The sequence below is a fragment of the Limanda limanda genome, chromosome 4 (assembly GCF_963576545.1).
Source record: "Limanda limanda chromosome 4, fLimLim1.1, whole genome shotgun sequence".
Classification (NCBI taxonomy): Eukaryota; Metazoa; Chordata; class Actinopteri; order Pleuronectiformes; family Pleuronectidae; genus Limanda; species Limanda limanda.
The window spans coordinates 2,749,991-2,769,850 of record NC_083639.1 but is presented as its reverse complement, the minus strand read 5'-3'; the positions used below and the strand labels follow the sequence as shown (position 1 = coordinate 2,769,850).

The 19,860-nt window shown below is 41.4% G+C and overlaps 2 protein-coding genes across 2 annotated transcripts; both read right to left on the bottom strand.

Moving 5' to 3' along the window:
• Window positions 1-1,546: 1,546 nt before the first annotated feature.
• On the bottom strand, window positions 1,547-7,382 carry LOC133000247 (elastase-1-like). The gene is made up of 8 exons (XM_061070132.1): window positions 7,342-7,382; window positions 7,116-7,219; window positions 3,458-3,558; window positions 3,218-3,343; window positions 2,518-2,654; window positions 2,295-2,437; window positions 1,797-1,946; window positions 1,547-1,611 (listed from the first exon to the last, which is right to left on the bottom strand). The coding sequence occupies exons 1-8, from the start codon at window positions 7,379-7,381 to the stop codon at window positions 1,594-1,596; spliced, it is 819 nt and encodes a 272-aa protein (XP_060926115.1). The 5' UTR covers window position 7,382; the 3' UTR covers window positions 1,547-1,593.
• A 215-nt stretch (window positions 7,383-7,597) lies between these two features.
• LOC132999978 (elastase-1-like) lies at window positions 7,598-9,973 on the bottom strand. The gene is made up of 8 exons (XM_061069789.1): window positions 9,919-9,973; window positions 9,553-9,650; window positions 9,339-9,439; window positions 8,814-8,939; window positions 8,355-8,491; window positions 8,108-8,250; window positions 7,809-7,958; window positions 7,598-7,722 (listed from the first exon to the last, which is right to left on the bottom strand). Exons 1-8 carry the CDS (start codon window positions 9,956-9,958, stop codon window positions 7,711-7,713), a joined length of 807 nt encoding a protein of 268 aa, XP_060925772.1. The 5' UTR covers window positions 9,959-9,973; the 3' UTR covers window positions 7,598-7,710.
• Between the last annotated feature and the right edge of the window lie 9,887 nt (window positions 9,974-19,860).

Sequence of the window (19,860 nt, the reverse complement as noted above, 5' to 3'; positions counted from 1 at the left end):
ACATGGTGGTTTGGGTAAATTAGGCAACACACTGAGACAGATAGAGTTGTTACTGAAGTACATAGGCCTGGAATGTGAATTTAAGGCAAAATGACCAAGTTTGAGCTTCATCTTTCAAGCTGTGTACCAGTTTAATGGAGGTTCCAGGAAGTAGACATAAGCAATATATATTTTCACTGTGCAAATACCAACCACACATCCTGGAGCTGCAGAGCAACACTACAGACAACTCATCACTGGCGTGCTACACGAGATCTAAGCTCTGTTAGCTGCTCATCTGAACCCGGACCACAGCAGGAGAGGATTACTGTGCATGTGACCCACAAACTGCTGCTGCCTCACAGTGAAACATACTGAATCTATATCTGACATATCCGTCTATATCATCAAGCATTTCTAATAATTTACATCATGGTGACTTTCTTTTTGTCCCATATCAAAGACAAGTACCTAAAATGTGACTGTGTAAACAACATGAATAACACAGGAAAAGAAAAACACACAAACACACAAACACACACACACTTATATATTCATATTATAACAAAAAGAACAATTGCACTAATTTTTTTGATTAGATGTAATGATGAGCCTGGGAATCGAACCCTCTGGTTAGAGGATGACCTGCTGTACCTCCTCAGCCACAGCCACCTGTAACCTTGTATACAGAGTTGTGTCTTAGAGGTGTGACATCTATTTATAAGAGTTTTAAAATATCTTGCTAGAAACATACATAACAGTAATCCTCTGATAATAAAAGCATAGCTGAGAGCGGCTATATTTCAGTATCTTCACATAAAGAACAGAGCCCCCTAGACCCTGCTTTCACCTTGTTTATGGAGGATACTATATGTTTCTATAAAATAAGTTCTTCATGTTTTCTATCATTGATCAGATTTCACATAAAAGGGTGTGAGAAATGGATCTGAGCGAAAGAAGAAAGAAAATAGTCTGTGTGTGTGTTTTTCGGATTATAGTCTGATTCTCACTGTAGACAGACACTTATCATGCCTCGAATGTTCCCTCTGGTAGTTACCTCAGCACAGCCTCTTCCTTCTAAAATGTCACTAAAGCACCACAGAGGCAACGCAAAGGGCAACGCAAACCTTCGATTTATTAAACACCAAACAGAGAAGCTGGTGATCAGAGCTAAAATTGAATAAAACTTGAATTTCAAAACTACAGGCAAAATGCTGCAGAACCAGGTTCACTCAGGGCTGCTGGTTCTCGGCAAACAGATACAGATTTATTTGCAACATGGTCGTGTTGTTGCTGCAGCGGCTGCTCGTCAGTGCACTCGTCCTGTTTCTGTCACAGACGGAACTTGATGTTCTGAGCGAGAAAAAGTTGACTCAGAAGTTTAAGAGTAAGATAGCGTTGGGATTAGATTTGCTGGGTTTAGATGAATAAGAACAGGATGAATGTGGATGACGGTGTGTAGACATCATATGATTAGGAGTGTCAACATGTGAAATTTCATCGGCACTTCTCATTTTCACACAAAAATCTGAAAACTGAAAAATTGATCTTGAAACTGTTTTATTGGAGGAAGGTTTAAACGGACAAAGTCCCAGAGAGAGATGAGGCCCAACTTCAAGGATTGTCCATGACCTGCATGGAGAGAGTAAAGCAAACATTCAGTCAACTGCTTCTTAATGCTAATTATTTAACCTGCCAATCTGTGGTAGTTAGGGGACCAGGCTGCAAAGTGCATTAAGTGATTAAAGTAAAAGAGTTTGTATCCTTTGGCTTTTTTCGCAAGTTTTTACTCTTATGTTTTTATTTTCATCACTGACCGAATACATCCATGTCACGTAGGCAGACACACGGGTGAAGACCGTGGGCTTCTGGGGAGCATTGCATCCCATACCCGACACGAAGCTGGCGACACCGTGGACATAATAACTGTTGTTAATCCAGCAGCTAAGCGGACCACCGAAGTCTCCCTATACAGTAACAACAACACAAAGAAGACACACACAGACATGACATACAGTCTTCACTGTAAGAGTTATTAAAGACACAATGTTCAACACTGATTATCTTTGCAGGGGTCACATGACATTTCATACATAGGAATCATAGTGGGGAAACTTCTGCTGATTATGAGTGACATCTGTTTGAACAGGTGTGTTATCAGGTGGGGCTCATGTGAAAAGCTGTATTTTTTAGTTTGAGTGGATTTTTCTCAGCTGGTGAGATAATGGATTAATATTTAACAGGTATAACCCTGGGTTTGCTTGGTTTCTATTTTTTGATCTGTGTACTGAATAGTTTCATACTAGCAGACTCACATTGCACGCTGACTGAGCCCCTCCTCCAGCACAGATCATGGTGGTCTTGACGGTGCTGCCCCACCAACCAGCGCTGGTGCAGGTCTGGTGGTCAACAATGGGAAGTAAGGCGTATCTCATCCTGTCGGACATGCTTCCATCAGCTGAGGGTGCACAGGGGAGTCAGTGTCAGATACTGGTTTACAGTCTGAACAATGAATGTGAGAAGCTGCGTGTGACTCACTGGAGATGCGTCCGTATCCAGTGATGTAGCAGGGGGTGTCGTCAGGCAGCATCTCAGCAGAAGATGGCAGACCTGGCAGCTTCACATTCAGGTTCATGGAGACGTCAGAGGACAGCCGCAACAGGGCGATGTCGTTACTAAAGATTAATAGAAATCTGACTCCTTTGCTATACTTCAATTCTTCTAGTCTTATCGTCACTGTAAACTGTGGCCATATTTTCCACAAACATCACCAGAAACATCCTGACCAAAAATTAGTGAGTGACTTTTAAAGAAATAAACTAATCAAACAGAATATATTATAACATCATTCAATTCTTAAATTCAGGCCCAGCAAGTTAAATAGTAATGCTGGAGAATAGACCCGTTAAAAAAGACGTTTATCTCCAATATTCAGTAAAGAAACTTCAAATTCTTTAGAATTCTAAACAGAGTTTGGTTTATTCATTACAGAGGCAGCTCTTTGGGATAAGGAAGCCGGGGATCATGGGTAATATCCACCGTCCAGTTGTGTCAGTTCAGTGAGTGGGAAAAAACTGAATCGCTCAGCCCAACAGGATTAATGACCACATTTGACTGCAGAGGGCGCTGTTGCTCAGTAAAAGTTACATTGTGTTGCTTTAAATGAAATCGGAGGTTTCTTTCCAAAGTGTTTTGTCTATAATGGCAGATATTGGAGTAGATTAACAAATGTCCTCACCCTGAGGAGATGCTGTAATTGTTCCAGTCCGGATGGATATATACACCGATGACATCCCTGACTTGCCCTGCCCCGTGATGACTGTTCAGGATAAGATCACCCATGACGGCGCGCACGGAGCCGGAACTGTCACAGCAGAGATTAGTACTTTAGTTTCCACATTGAAACATAATAGAAACAAAAAGAAAAATCATGTCTAAAATTTGAATAATGGAAGGTTGACGGTATTGTATGTGTTACCTGTACACACAGTGAGCAGCAGTCAGGACCCATCTTCTACTGATCAGAGATCCTCCACAGAAATGGTGATACTTTCCATCCGAGTAGAACTGGAGAGAAACCTGGAGCAGGACTCACAAAATATTCTCATCAACACAAAGTCAAACGGAGCCTTAAAAAGAGATTGAAGACCATTTCTCATATGAGTCATTTTCAGTCTCACAATATCTTTATAAAGACAACACGCTCCAGTTAGATCTCAACACATTCAAGTCAAATTGAAAGTGATGTAAGTTATCAAGCCAATGGATTATATGAATAACTTTTTGCTAAATAGAAGCAGTACTTTATTTTTATGTATTACGACTTCATGGAAATTATTTTTCTTAACTTCCAATGAGATACGTATGAGATGCCCATATTTATTTCCTTGCCAAATGTTCAATAAGTGGCCTGATACCATTGTTTCATCTGTATGCTGCGTAAGAGAACACATTGAGGTTAGCTTAGCTCCGCATAAAGAAAGGGAACAGTTCAATAATTACAAATAATTTCTGAATTGTCTTGTGTGTAATTACTAAGGCTGTCAATGTTAACGCGTTAACGCGTGTGATTAATCTGGAAACCTTAACGCGTTATTTATTTTTTTACGCAAATTAATCACATCACCAAGTCTGACCACAATTTCCTGCCGTAGTCCTCCAGCGCGGATGTTCACCTGCCTGCGGGTGAAGAAGGAGCGAAGTGATGAGTGAGGAGACGGACCCCGGTGTGCTTAACGGCAAATTTAGATTTAAAGAGCTTGCGAATGGGAGTTTAGATAAAACCAGAGTTGTTTGTACATACTGCAGTGATGAACTGTCTTTCCACCGTAGTACAACGAGTCTGAAGTACCATCTCTGTGCAAAGCACCTCTTTGCTAACACAGATGCTAACACCGAGACGAGTTCAAGCGGTGCTCGTCAAGCTAAGCTGGCGGAGTGCAGCAGAGCCGGCTCTGTCAACAAGACGACAACAGCTAAGCTAACTAATGCTATCGCTAAATGGGTCGCAACAGACTGCAGACCCATCAACATCGTTGAAGACAAGGGGCTTTGAGACATTATCCAGATCGCCTCAGGGGACCCATCCTACAAAACGCCTTCGAGGGGAACTATTGTCACAAGAATCCATGAACTCTATGGAGGTGAAAAGGCAACGAAAGTGGAGCAGCTGGCACGAGCTTCATTTATTGCACTGACAGGAGACCACTGGACATCAGTAAGCAACCATAACTACCTTGGCATAACAGCTCATCTAATAGCTGATAATTGGCAGCTGCACTCGTTTGCGTTAGGTGTAGTGAAAACAGAGGAGAGGCATGACGTTGCTAAAGAGTGGGGGGATAACGAACAGGGTCATCACTATTGGAACAGATAGTGGTCGTAATATGGTAGCGGCAGCCAGGAGTCTACCAGTCGAGCATATGCCTTGTGTAGCTCACATTATACACAAACGATCACAGTGTCTCTCCGTGACAGCGGGTTTGATGGTGCATTAGCCAAGTGCCGTAAAATAGTCGGACATTTTAAACTCAGTCCTGCAAACACAGCAGAGCTGAAAGTTCAGCAAGCTTCCCATGGACAGACAGAGGAGTCACTCATCCAGGATGTATCCACACGCTGGAATTCAACACTGGAGATGATAAAGCGTATCCAGCACAACAAAGAGCCACTGAAGGCAACACTTGCCCAGCAGAAGCACAACTTGGCCACGCTAACCTCAGCTGAATATGACAGGCTAGCAAATTTGGAAACACTGCTGGGGCCATGCAGGTAAAGTGATTTTCCTAGTCTCAACTTATTTATTTTCTCCAATATATTTTATTTTAGAAATAATTTTAGGCCTGTCCACTATATGGGTGTTATGAATGAAAAAAGTAGTCTATAATTCTGTCTTGTTTGTGTGTTTGAAGGTACGTTACTGAGCTCTTGGGGGGTGACAAATATGTGTCCTGCTCTGTGGTCCTGCCTGCACTCTGCCACCTTCTGCGTACAATGGAGGTTTCAGATGTTGACCCTGCCTACATAGTGCGCTTCAAGGCTGCATTCAAAGGGGACCTGAACACACGAAAGGAGAACACAAACCTGTCATGGTTAAAGCTAGCAACAGCTCTAGATCCCAGATTCAATGACCTCAGGTGTGTGCCCAAAGCAGAGAGGGAAGAGGTGTGGCAAAAGCTGAGTCAGATGCTGAAGGACAGAGAAACTGAATCACAGCCCTGCAGCGATGAAATGGAACCAGAACCACCAAAGAAGAAAGTGGCTCTCCTACTGTTGGGGTCAGAGTCAGAGTCTGATGAGGATCCAGATTTTAATGACAAAACTCTGGACAGGTATAGTGCAGAGCCCAGTGTCAGCATAGACACATGTCCACTTCAGTGGTGGTCAGCACACACTGGTGCCCATGGTAGGATGGCACATCTTGCACAAAAGTACTTGGCCACACCTGCCTCAACAGTGCCATGTGAGAGACTATTTTCTTTGGCAGGCCACAGAACAGAAGAAGAGGTCAGCTTTGTCATCTGAAAATGTCAACAAGCTAGTTTGCCTGAGTAACTGGTTAAAAGAAAAGTAGACGATTAATTGGTTGACTGAAGTCATGTCACACAACACCTTTGCACACAGTTATTGTTATTGAAATAAGTGTGTAAAAGGACTGTTCACTTTGTTTCTTTTAAGACACTTATGACATTCAGTTTATAATTCAGCTTTCAGCCCACTCAATGTAATGTTGACTTTATTTGGGTGAAATGTTACCTCAAAGTTTACAGACAAGCTGTTTATATTTACTTTGTAGCAGAAGATAACAGTTTCTCATATGCTTGTCTTCTATTTAAGTTGGCAGCTCGTTATGGATGTTGTTGGCAAGGCCAAGCACTCCATGAGACTTTGTATTCATTCTAATGATGAGGCCCTCTAATCAGTCAAACTTCTATGCAGTCATAGAGTAGAGCCCAAATTCAGAGGCGTGTTTACTACAGTGGCACACAGGTGCCCGTGATGAGCAGGTTAAAAAAAAGACTGTTTGCATTGTATGGGTGTTGTTGCTTTGTGAATTAAGATATTCTAATTGGCTGAGATGTAAAATAAAGTTTTAAAAAGCCCTAACCACTTTGTCATACATTTCTTTATTCAAACACCGTAATTGTAAATAGTAGTATTTTAATTGTGTGATTAATCATGATTTATCACAACCTATTGCCTTGATTAACTTGATTAATTTTTTTAATCGATTAACAGCCCTAGTAGTTACATATCACCATATTTTAAAAACAGTAATATGGGGCATGGTATATGGAGAGTGAAATCTGCACTGTGATGACCGTGGAGCCGAGGCCACAGTAACAAGGTCCCACCAACATACACACTACATCACAAGTAAATCTCAGCTATCAATCAAGACATTCCATCCCTGTTTTGTACCATCAAATAACTGATTAAATCCTACTGAAAAAAATAACATTTAGTCAGATAAAACAACCCCACTTTTCCGTAAATAACACATTTGATTAACTTTCTTATGAAAATTAAAGAGAATGTGGTTTCATCTGCCTTCTACTTGATATTTTTTGAAGAACTGGATCTTGCACCTTAACAATTTAATATTTAACATTCAGCTTGACTGTGTGATTCTGTACCTGCCAGGACCAGTGGTACTCAGAGCCCACCGCCTCACCTCCCACAACTCTTCCTGCAGCGCTGCTCTCTACGAAGTTAGACCCAAGCTCTGACTCAGACAGCACTGAGAAACACGGGGAAACTCATTATATCATCACCGGAAACATCGCCTCGTGTTTATTATTATCCTCAAAGACAAAAAAGATGTTTCCATCTGTATCGTGTTTTCTGTGCGGCCTTACCCACCTGTGGCTGTTAGAGCAGCGAACAGCAGGAACACCAGCATCTCTGTGAGGCCCGTGTGTTTCTAAATAGCAAGTCTGACTCTTTTATATCCTGATCTGACCTTCATTTGATGCGGCCCCTCTGCTGAGCTCAGAAAAGCACCTGTCGTCGGTCACAGACTTTATCTCAGTTTGTGATAGTGTGTGACAGCGTGTGTAGCCGTGGCACAGCTGTGGTTGCGTAAATGTACTGATAACAAAAAAGTCTTCTCAGCACAAACAATTTGGGCAAGTTTATTTTTTGCAAAACAAGTCGAAACAAGTGCAGAGACACAGAAGATGAAAACAGGTTTAAACGTGCTCTGTCTCCTGCAGCGTGGAGGACTCTTGTTTACACCAGGATCTGGAAAAAGAGGAGAAGTGATCAGACATCTTATACGATAAAACGCTGTAAAATAACATGGCTCTCTACAAATCAGTCATGCTGACCGAGTCCATCCAGTCGATGTAGGCGGACACGCGGGTGAAGACGGTGGGCTTCCTGGGAGTATTGCATCCGTAACCGGACACAAAGCTGGCAATTCCATGGACGTAGTATCTTCCATTAACCAGGCAGTTCAGAGGACCACCAGAGTCACCCTGACAGGAGTAAGGATGAATTGATTATATATATAGATTCAGTGTATACGAATACAAATAACACAAAGTTGACTTATCTTATCGGGAATTACCTTCCTACTTAAGTTTATGATTTAGTATGTGTCTCTGTCTCAGAGGCGTGGACTCACATTGCATCCAGACTCAGCACCTCCACCACCACACACCATGGTGGTCTTGACAGTGCTGCCCCACCAGCTGCTGCTGGAGCAGGTCTCGTGGCCGACCAGAGGAAGATAGGCCTGTTTCAGCTGCGCAGATATGCTACCACCAGCTGGACGCGGCCACATGTGAAGGATAAGTTAAGTTGAGCTGTATGGTAAGAATACACCCAATGGAAAACGACAGGTGCCCAGAGGGATCATACAGTCAACTCACTGGAGGTGAGACCCCATCCGGTGACGTAGCAGAGGTTGTTGTGAGGCAGGATCTGGCCCTGGGGAGGCAGAGAGCCCAGCTGGACGTAGGAGTTCAGGGTGGCCTCAGCTGAGAGACGCAGGAGAGCAATGTCCCACCTGAGGGTCAAATAAATATGTCCTCACATCGGCATGTAAAGCTTGTGAAGTCTGCAGGGCGATGGACCAAACAGAAGGAACCAATCACAAGTTTGAAACCAGGGAGGACAATTTGTCTCTTGGTTAGACCAACACTTTCTGGATGGGATGTTTGTGTCCCAATATCAGTTTCGATTGCACAAACATGTTTTAAGAAATTGATTCCTTTCAAAAATGGTTTCAACAAGGTCAGGACTGCTTTTAAAGTAACACATATCTCTCTTTTAAAATTAACAAAAGCCTATTGAGTCTTTTTCCAGCAGAAAAAAACCACAATCCTCACCCTTTAGCGACGCTGCTGCTGTCCCATCCGGGATGGATGTAAACTTTGACGACATCCATGATCTGCTCGCTGCCACTGTTCTTGTAAAGGTCATGTTCACCCATAACAACACGCCATGTCCTCTGGCTGTAATAAACAAAATAAAAACACAGAGAAACTTTTATGCTATTATATGTTATTATAAATATTTTTGGTATCATTGATTAGATACGTTTGTGACTTAAATGACAGTAAGAGCCTCGTGAATTTAATAACAGAATACATTTTAGACCACAAAACACCATTAACTGATGTCTATGTTTGTGTCACTTGACTTTCTAATCAATTCAATGACTCCGGTCTGGTGAGAGACAGTTATAAATGAGAATGTGAGAAGTGTTCTCATGCTGGTGACACGGAAATACATCATAGCTGGGTCTTAAGATAAGAGTAAGCAATGCATTTGAAACAAAAGAAAGCTAAATAATAACATTTAAAATGTGCACAACTGAAGAAGAGTAAGTCTGGTTTATCCTCATATGTTACCTGTCCACGCAGTGAGCAGCAGTCATAACCCAGCCTCTCTCAATCAGGGTTCCTCCACATGTGTGGCGGTATGAGCTTCCAGATTTGTACTGAAGAGAGATCTGAAAGTGGAAGAAGCAGACCTTCAGCAGCCGTGTGTGGATGGCACTGAGTAATTCATGAATCTGCATTTAAACACGGAAGCTGCTCTTGACTCTGTGTTCCAGTAGTTTACCTGCCAGGGCCAGGAGTTGGGTCTGGCCACCTCACCTCCCACCACTCTTTCCAAGCCCTCTTCCAGATACCTGGGCTCGGGCCGGGGAACGGCCAGCACTGCTCAAAGAAAAATACAAATACAAAACATTGGTGTGATTCATATGTGGTTTCCTACAAACCTCACAATGTTGTTTACTTTCCACCGGCAAGAGAAAGACCAAATTAAGGAGGCCTGGATGAAATGGTAGATCAGAGCATCTGCAACTCTTGTGTGTTGACTCAACTTAAAACAAATGAGTGACTGGATGACAGGAGAAAAGAGCGACTGAGGCAGAGACAGATAAAATGGAAACATATCTCAGTGTGTGTGATGTCTCTTTCCTACCCAGGGCTGCGAGACTCGTCAAAATCAGAAACCGGAGCATGTCTGCAAATTTGCTGGAATGTTTCTGCAGCAGAGGAACGTCGCTCTCCTTCTTATATACGTCAAGTTGACCTTCAGCTGGTGCAGGAAACCGTGGAAATAATTTTCCCTGTGACAAAAGCCAAGTATGCACCTGTGCTGTATCTCACACAGTGTTATCTCAGGTGCTTACCACACACCTCCTGCTTTGACCAGTGGGAAATGCTCCGGAATGAAGAATGACACATAGACATAAAAGTTTATCTCAATGCCACGAGTCCGAGTGATTTAAAGGTCTTAGACGGGTTTTAGAAACATATCTTGGTTCATGAAAATCCACCACATTATATCAGGGGATTACTTATAGGAATAAATACATACTGAATGAATGACTATGTAACCAAGTGACAAACATCACAATGAAACCCACAGTTTCCAAAATGACCTTTCAGTGCGTGGAAATTAATATTCTGTTGAAAGGCAGTGCAAGTTTTTATGGTTATTTACATGAAAACAGACTTGGCCTGAATGAAACATGAAGAAACATAGCACACACTATAATAATAATCTTTTCCTTCAGAGTTACAGTGATAAACCTTCTTCCTGTGACTTGTGACATCATCTGGTTTAGATGCTTATTCTCTGTCAGTGTTAAGAACCCTAAAGTCATTAGAAAGGTTTAAAACAACATTAATGACATCACTATAGTACTGAGTAAATAAAGACAGGAGCTGGAGAATTTGTCAATAACTAATTCTATATACATATATATATATATATTTGAGTCTATTGACAAAGGACATTATTTGTCTGAATCTGAAAATGCCAAAAAAGAAACTAGTACAGCAGTTTCAAACACAGAATATTATAAATGTTATTATTTATAAGTAATTTTATATCATTATGTTATAGTTATTTTTACGTTTTATGAAATAGTGGTCCTTTTTTATATTATATTAATTAGATTTATTATAGAAAATAGGGTTGTTTTGGACCAGAAAATAAAATATTTGTGCAGTGATGAAACACAAGACAGTGTTACAGCTCAACACTAGAGGGGGTTAAAGACTAGCACGAACACAGAATCTCAATTTGGTCCCTTGTAGGATCTGCACTTCTCAGGAGACTTATTAACACATGACATCCTGTCCTCAGAACCTAAACTTCATACAAGTCTAGTGAATCTGATGCAGATTTCTGTGTCGCATTTCAATGAGATCAGTGGAAACATTTGAAGACAAAGTCAAAATCTACGTTTTCAACTGGTGAGATTTCAATCCAGTGTGAGAACTGAGTTCAGGAAGATTTCTCTGACCTCTCTGACACCGAAGATGAATTACTCGATAATGACTGTACGTGTCTGAGTAAAATATAAATATTCATGTATATTTAAGCCATTTATGCGTACTTAACTGGTCATGCTGCTTCAAACAATAAGTGTCTGGACAATGGGAAGGCCTGTGATATGTCCCTCTTTTATAAAATAGTCTTTAACGAGGCAGAAAGTCATTAAAACTGTACGGATTTGGGATTATTGCCTTATCGGGCACTTATTAAGATAGCTTGGCTGACTGGTAATTGAGCTGGCCCCCTGACACACAGGCAAAAAAAGGTTCTTATGCAGCAAGACTTCCTGATCAACAGGGGCATCACATTTTCACCATTTTCACACAGCGCGTCCTCGTCCCCTACGAACTCCTCCGCGCAGCCCTCCACCTCCCCAGCCTTCTCCTGCAGAGGCCTGATTCAAACGTGGAGATCAAAGACAGGAAGTGCTGGGGTTGTGTTAATTAAAGATGTTTGTTCATGATACAGCTTCCTCTCGTTAATGAACAGTCGATTTAGTTCCCATAAAGATGGCTCACATGCGCAGGCAGGAAATTGAGATTCAAAAAAAAATAATTAATGGGATGCACTGATTGGGTACGAGATAGGAAGTCAGGGAGGGTTATCTCCGGGTAACTGTTGATTATGTCAATGTGGCGCTATTTGAGCAGATCACACTGTGTCAGAGAAAAGGCTAACACTGATGCCGATATACATTCATTCATTCTGGCATCCTCTGTAATTAGTGCTGGTGTGCGGAGCTGTTTTTATTAGAAATCCTTGACTTTTTCTGAGGCACGGTGAGTAAAATAGAAAATGAGCGGAATGCGAATTGCGTGAGAATAATGGAGATATTTGCAGATACCTATAGTATGAATAAGAAAGCTGCTCTGCTGTTGAGCACGAGGAGGAGCACTGCATTGTATTTGTACACCGGTGCCTTTAAAGCAGTATTAAACAATTAAAAATAAAAAATGCATTATTTGTGAGCAGCAGAACAAGCTGTAATCGACAGTGACACATTATACAAGGACCATATGGGGTCAGATATACACAGTCAAACAGACATAAGACACATCATTGTATAGCAACATCGTTACTTATGGTGACTCTCAATGAACAGCAGTGAGAGAAAATAAAATAAATAAACATGATGAGTAGGATTTCCTCAATCTACTATATAGGTGGATTGCATTCATTAGAGCGTAGACCTCCGGCAAGGCCCAACAGTCCCCTTATGAAACCACATTTTAAATTCAGTGTTTCATCATGATCAATGAGAGAAACTGAAAAATAAATTCCTGGATCTACTTCCTTATCCGGGTCCACACCAAAATGTAAAAGGTTTTTTACTGGCCCACACTGAATTCTTCCAAGTTTTCCTGGTAATCCATCTAGTAGTTTCTAAGTAGACATGCTAGCTAACAAACAAACAAACAAACATACAAACGGACAGGGGTGAAAAGGAGGTTACTTGGGGGAAAATAAGTAAAGGCATTCGGATGATGGAGGTAAACAGTGCAAACAGTGCAGAATAAAAACATATTGCACAAAAGCAGAGGCATGTGAGCAGAAACATAATGTTTGCTCTCTGTATATAATAAAACAAATATATATATATATATATATATATATATATATATATATACATGTGTATATACATTTATTGTATATAGAACAACCTGAAACACAAATTCTCTGGTTAACACCAATAGCAATGAGCCATTTTCAAATCAAAATCGGTTATTTAATTTGAAAATATCGCCGCTGTAAGCAGTGAAGACATTTCATAATTTGATTGATATTTATACGTGAAAAAAACTATTTTTGCAGTTGCACTTCTTGCCATTGGTCTAAGTACAACAGTGAATCACTCAGAGATATCATTTGACAATATCTTTCTGTGACCGGAGTTCGACAGAAGGGAAACTGTCACAGAGTCATCTGGTTCTCACAGAGCTTTTTATTTTTATTATTTATTTGTCTCTCCTTGCTCCGTCTTTAACATTCTCTTCGGCTCTCTGGTGTTATTATGTCAATAAAAGTCTTTACTGTGTGTGGAGTTGCAGCGCTAAATAACTGCGCACCATGGCACTAATCCTCACACACTCCACAGGGACTCGCAGCATTAGCACTTTCCCCTGCTATCTGAGGAGGTGTGAAGGGAAGCATCACAGCTGCCATGTGTCCTGCCTGGTGACAGCAGAGAAACTGATCCACTCGGCTGTTTGCAACCTTTAATTGCAATTATATCACAGTGAAAACAATCAATACATCCTCCTACACACCCTTCTTTCACACACCCACTATCTCTGAGGAACCTCCACCGGCTAACTTTCCCTCTCACATTTCCTCCCTCTCTCCTTTCACCCTGCCTCTCTTTATATAAATATATATATATGGAGAAAAGGTAACATATAGGCGTAGGGCGATGTGGTTTATGGGGGGGGGGGGGCAGGGACGAGGTGGTGCAGCAGCAGGAACCTGCTCCTGGAGAAAGATGATCTGCTGTGGCTGTGAGTGCCTGATTGATCCTGTGGAGTTCTGTTCATCCATCTCCGTCCTCCAGCGAGATGCTACTGCGGCTTTCACCTCTGTTGCTGCTCGCCTGCTCCCTCTCCTCTCCCCTGTTCCCCCATCATGCCCCCGGGCTCAGCTGCCGCCGTGCTGCCGGGTCCTGGCCCTCGGCTGCAGCAGTGATAAGCTCTAGTGGAGTGGAAAAGGAGGCTACCGCTCTGAGCCTCCCTCACTGGGTGATGGAGGGAGCTGGAAAGGTGGATAAAGACTGGCTTTCCACGTTGCCTCATCCTTGTCGCTCTGTGTGTGGCAGTGGTTAGGTCATTAGGCGGCTTTTTAAATCTGATATTCACTCATTAACTGGGAATTCCCGCCTTGAAAAAATGTTAAGTATCACCACATGAGATGAAATAAGCTCTGGTATGAAATTTGTGAGCAAAAATGTAAAATGTTTTGATGAGGTGGATGAATAAGTGTCCGTATTGGTACCAGTGTTACATGGACATCTAATCAACTGCCTGTCTCGCCTGTTTGCAGGTTTCTCACTGCGCTGCACATTGATATCTTTCACTGACTGTCAACGTAATTACACACCCAAGAGACACGGAAGAAAATTGTCTGTCTACAGTGTATGACAATTAGCACAATTTCGCAGAGAGGACATCAGTCACTTGGAATAAGTGAGCTGTGAAAACAGTCACTTGTTCATTTGCAGACTAATGTGTCGCTGTTTGAATTACAGAATCCATTCAGACAATCAAAGGTAGCGTCTGTGTCACAGCGATGGATGATGAGTGATGGGCTGGTGACACTGGGCAGTTTGATGATGCCTGAACATGATCTGACTTTAACAACACAGATCAGACATAAGGCAAACATCTTATTTGAAAATCTGCTTTGGGTTCTGTCACTTTTTGCGAGAATGCGATCTCTGAGCTTCACTGGGTCCAAGCGATGCATAACTTGTGCCTGCCTTCATGAACTTGGATAATTTTGAAAAGAGAAAGGAAATGAAGTTAGAAATGTGAGTGAATGGATGGCCACAGTGTTGTTCTTGTTATATGATGCACATAATCCAAAGAAGCGGTGGATGTTAAACATGATCATCGTTATATGAAATCAAATAAAAACTCATCTGCTAGTTTTATTTCCTGAGTGTTGCATTTAAAAAGATTTGGATTTATAGTAAGACATAAAGCCAGCTGACGCCATGACGAGGGCCTTAAGGTGTAATTAGACAGAATGGTGTGTTCTCTAACTTGTTGCAACACAACTAACCCTAAAGATATGCATTCACTGAAATAGCAGATTAGGTTTTTCAGATGTAAGTGTTCCTCTCCCTCTTCCTCTGCCAGGCACACACAGATATTTCATGTGGATTCACTGAAAATTCATGCTGATTTATTTGTGATAAAAGTGGAGGGGTTCTCTCGCCTCTGTTTAATTAATTCTGTCTTACTGAGGTAGCAATGTGAGTTAAAGCTATTGATTTGAGCCCATGTGACCATCCAGCTGCTCTATAAATCATAAAAAGGGAATCTCGGAATGTCTCTATCAAGAAATTTCCATAAGTCACTCTCACATCTCTTAGTATGTATTATTTAAATTCAAAGGTTTATAAGCATTACACATGTGAACATTTTTAAAACAGGACTTGAAAACTCTGTGTTCTTAATTTTAACCAAAAATTATTCAGAATAAGTACATACGCACTTCTCATGGTCAGGAGTAAAACATAATTGCTGGTGATTTGATTTTCAATTATCTTGGTAATGAAAATTATTTCTTTCATGGCATATTATAGACTAGGTGCCCACTCTGCTCAGCTTGTATCTCGTACATGCAGAAGCACAATGCAATTTACTTTACTGCCATCCTCTCTCAAGTAGAACAGCGAACTGTGCAGCGGACCACCAATGAAATAAGAGACCAAGACAAAGAGGGGGAGTGAGGGGCTCGAGTGAGGCATGCGTGTGAATATTTAATTAGCTGTTAATGAATAGAAGCCATTAGGATTAATTCCTCCTTACGGCTAATTCAAATGATCTTTTCCACTCCTCTGGAGAGCAGATGTTGGTGTGCACGAGACTTAGGTGGCGTTTTCCTTCCTGTCCCTTAATGGGGCTTCAGCTGCGGACAATAGCCAATCATTTAAACTTGTGTAGCGGTAATGAATCAAGTCATCAGCGAATATGCAATTAGTAGCTATTCTCAGCAGCTTCCTTTTCTCATAAAGATTATAAAGAAGTGGTGCAACAATTGGGTTATACCTTCTAAAAAGTAAAACTTAAATGTGACCACGGTGAAAGAGGATCATGCCTGCGAGCCAAAAAATATGCAACATCACATTAAGCATTTCATCGCTTTTGCCCGGCGCCTCGATTTGTTAAAATGTCAACACCGTAAATGTAAAATAAATGTAAAGGTCTCGATTTACCAGCTCTCCAAATATCTCCAGACACTCATCTTGGATCGAGCCCGAGGCTGAGAGCTCACAAAGTTTGTGAATGATGATTCCAAAACTTTTCCTCCACGGGCGCAGGATCAATCTTGCTGCGAAGAGACCCGATGCTGTATCGAGCTGGAGACACAGATAAATAACCCATGTTCAGACCCAATCAACCACTCTAACAGGTGCAGGAGTGGCGGTGGTAAGATGACACCAGACCTCCACATCCACAAATTGCTTTCCACCATGTTCTCCGTCTGTGCCAACCACACACTGATATCAAAGTGAGTCCAGATTTAATGGCAATTCCTTTAAAAGAGTAGTATAGACTTAGTGACCGAGTAAATGCTCTTCAAGTGTAAGATTATAAGGTGGTTTCCTACCTAACACTCAATCATTTGGCTTGTGAATTAGTTCTGCAATCAATTCCCTCAAGAGTCTGATTTTGCAATTGCCTACATGAAAAAACAACTCCAGAATGGAGGGTTGTACACTTTCTGCTGAGCGTTAGCAGCCTGACATGATTTGCTCTTAAAACACATACTACAGGGACCAAAAGTCTGAGACCACTCTCTCTAAAGGGGAAAGTAGTAGCGGAATAACACGTTACAGAGCCGAGGAAGTAGGGAAATACCCTGTGAAAGTTGCATACATAAGTATAACATCACTTGACAGAGACGGCATCTTGTTGAACTGCAACACAAATAGCTCAACAGGAATATCAAGGCTTTCCCCTGCTTTCAATAAAGGCGCCCTTGAATGATAATGATCATTGCCCAGTAGGATAGTGCACATTTGTCTGGGCTGGGACCTGCAGATACTCATTATTAGATCTAACGACCATCTGTCTATGAAGGCCTTGTCTGTCACCCTTTTGATGATGTCATGTCCTGGACCAGTGCCGGGAGGACAGTTGCTTGGAAGCAGCTTCTGGGTGGGGGCTTGAAACAGACTTAAATCATCGGGGTCAAGAGCCTCTTGCTCCGTCTGTGTCCCGCTTGCCTGACGATAACTAAAAAGACTTGTCAATGGGACCCCAGAGTGTGTTGGTATCCCCTGCCAGATCCCTGTGAGCGGGCTGGCACACCACGTAGCCTTGGCCAAAGTAAAAAGCCAGTCAGCGTGGATTGAGCAGTGAGGACACAAGAGAGGAGAGGAGAGATTTACTCTCACCACTCGTGTAATCCCAATGAAATATTAAAGGAGACTTGACCTCACAAAAGTGTTATGGAGACAAACCTCTTGTTTCCCATGTGCCAGCATAAATCATTTCTCCATGTTAGTGCTCTACCCTACAGTATGTAATACACTTTACAATATGCAGATCAGTATTGACACAGATTGCATTATTTAGCAGTTAGCTAATAAGGGTGCGCAGCTACTAATCGACCCTTAGCTTAGCCCAATTCCTTCCAGTGAACGCCCGGCTATCACGCTAGCATGTACCGCAGTGTGTTTGCAAAGATACCAACAACAGATTTACAACTCAGTTCTAAGACAGGGTTAGGGTCATTTTTTAAGCGGTTGTTCTTCGGTTTCAGCAGGTTTTCAGTATGATAGGAAGATTTTTCATTTCTATCTGATGACTCGGTTTCATCGGCTGAAAGGCAGACAGCCACCGTCAGATATTATCAGCTGTAGGCTGCAGCTCGCTAATGAATTAAGCTAGCAGTAACTCAGTGGGAAACAGATGGGGAAAGCGACATGAGGACAAAAGCAGAAAACAACAAAACTGAATTACAGGGCCGCAACACATAGATTAGGTTTATTATTCATTGCGCTCATATTTTAATGCAATATTTTTCACTGTTACAATGGAAAAGGCTGAAAGGATCGGGACTAACAGATGCTTTTGCTAAAAAAATCCAGCCTCTATAGCAAGTTGAGTGTTCTAGGATTGAACAGGGTTTTCTGTTATATTAAAAAAAGCATAACTTGTAATTGTAATCAAACAAAATAATGTGTGTAGACCAAGGTGATTTCATATAATGAGCAGCCACTGGACAGGCTTTTGCTTTTGGATATTTTGGAGTTTTGTAAAGTGAAGAAAACATGACTAATGGTAGATGTGGATAAATAATCATAGGAGTTTGGAAAAATCTGTTGCAAAAGCTGCCACACTGGAGCGAGCCATCACAAGTACATAAACACGTACACTGACCAATCATGACAGAGGCTGTTGACATTGTTGTTTGCAGCAGTAGACATGGAGGATAAAAGCAAATAGCCTTAAGAAAAAGGAATCATCATCTTTGAGGGAGCACACAGACAGGAACATCTGTTTTTTTATATTTATATGTCTGTGAGGAACCATACAAAAAGGAATAGCTGCCATTATTGTATTTTGTTCCTGCTTGTTCACAGTGGCACTTTGTGAGACCACCCCCGTCCCTTCTTACTCTTATGTCATGCATTTAAATGCTTGGTTTAAAGAAAAAGCCTTTTGTTTCCCCTATGACTAACAATAATTACTCCTGTTTTTTAAACAAGTATCGATTTAAATAACAGTTTTATATGATCAGGGTAACAAAAATGAGATTTGTTTTTTTGTCTGTAAACGTATATAGGACAATACAACCAATTCGGGAGTAATGGCTCCTTCCAATTCTGTATTGGACTGATAACAGCAAAGCTTCACAAGTTGATTTTCAAATATGTGATCAAATAAAAAGATATACATTTTCGGCATTTTGACGATTTTGCACTGTCACTATTGTGTCACGGTCAGTTAATGGTGAGTATTTTGAAGATTACCACAAAAGTGCTTTTGAGATATTTTCAACTATTCTACACATTTGACATGTTCACTGTCAGTCCAAGGGAATAATCGTTTTACTTCCAGATAGATGGACAATAAGGTGAAGGTGACATGGCGCAGAACAGCAAAATGCATGAGAGAGACTTTCAGGAAAGACAGGCTGTTCTTCCAGAAAGTTAAATATCAATCTGAAACAACAAGAAAAAGGAAAGACAGGCAGCTGAAATCATGAGACAGGACAGGACCCGCATTTAAGAGGGATTGGCTGCTGCTACTCCTGTCATGAAAAGTAATGTTTTAATCTAGTCCAAATGGTTCTCGATGGTGTAGTAAACAGCTGAATCATTTGTGGGCCAGGAGGTGGAGGACTACAGTTGGTTTTTGTATAGTTCATCTTGCCTATCTGTACAAGACCCACACATTTGTACCCTGACTCTTACTTGATAATCTGTGAGTATAATTAGGTCTTCCTCCTTTCATGGAAAATCTAATATTTCTTTTCAACTTCTGAGCTTTCAAGATGTCCTTTCTAAAAAAATAAAGAGCCACTTTCATGGTGTCAGTTGATGGAAATATATTCATGAGCAGGAAAGCTGAGACAGAGCTGAACAGCCTGTAAAGAAAGCAGCATAAAGCAAGCACCGTCAGACAGGCCTATTCATCCAGGTTCCTCTGAGGAGCGTTACACCATCAGTTTACAAACTAATGCAAGTGGAGAGAAGTATCATCTCAGTAAGCAACTCAATCATCATAGACAACTATCATAAAACCTAAATTTGGCTAAATGTACAACCGAGCACCTGCTATCAAAGTTCACCTCAGTAATTCAATATCTATTGTCGTATCAAACCCACTTGTGTCACCGCTTCTACCC

Excerpts from the sequence above, each read along its gene's own strand:
- LOC133000247 (XM_061070132.1), bottom strand. The coding sequence starts at position 7,381 with ATGCTGGTGTTCCTGCTGTTCGCTGCTCTAACAGCCACAG. Across the intron at positions 7,220-7,341 it reads CGCTGCTCTAACAGCCACAG|TGCTGTCTGAGTCAGAGCTT; the intron begins GTGGGTAAGGCC and ends CGTGTTTCTCAG. Across the intron at positions 2,655-3,217 it reads AATTACAGCATCTCCTCAGG|TAACGACATCGCCCTGTTGC; the intron begins GTGAGGACATTT and ends ATTAATCTTTAG.
- LOC132999978 (XM_061069789.1), bottom strand. The coding sequence starts at position 9,958 with ATGCTCCGGTTTCTGATTTTGACGAGTCTCGCAGCCCTGG. Across the intron at positions 9,440-9,552 it reads CCAACTCCTGGCCCTGGCAG|ATCTCTCTTCAGTACAAATC; the intron begins GTAAACTACTGG and ends TTCCACTTTCAG. Across the intron at positions 8,492-8,813 it reads AGCAGCAGCGTCGCTAAAGG|GTGGGACATTGCTCTCCTGC; the intron begins GTGAGGATTGTG and ends TTTGACCCTCAG.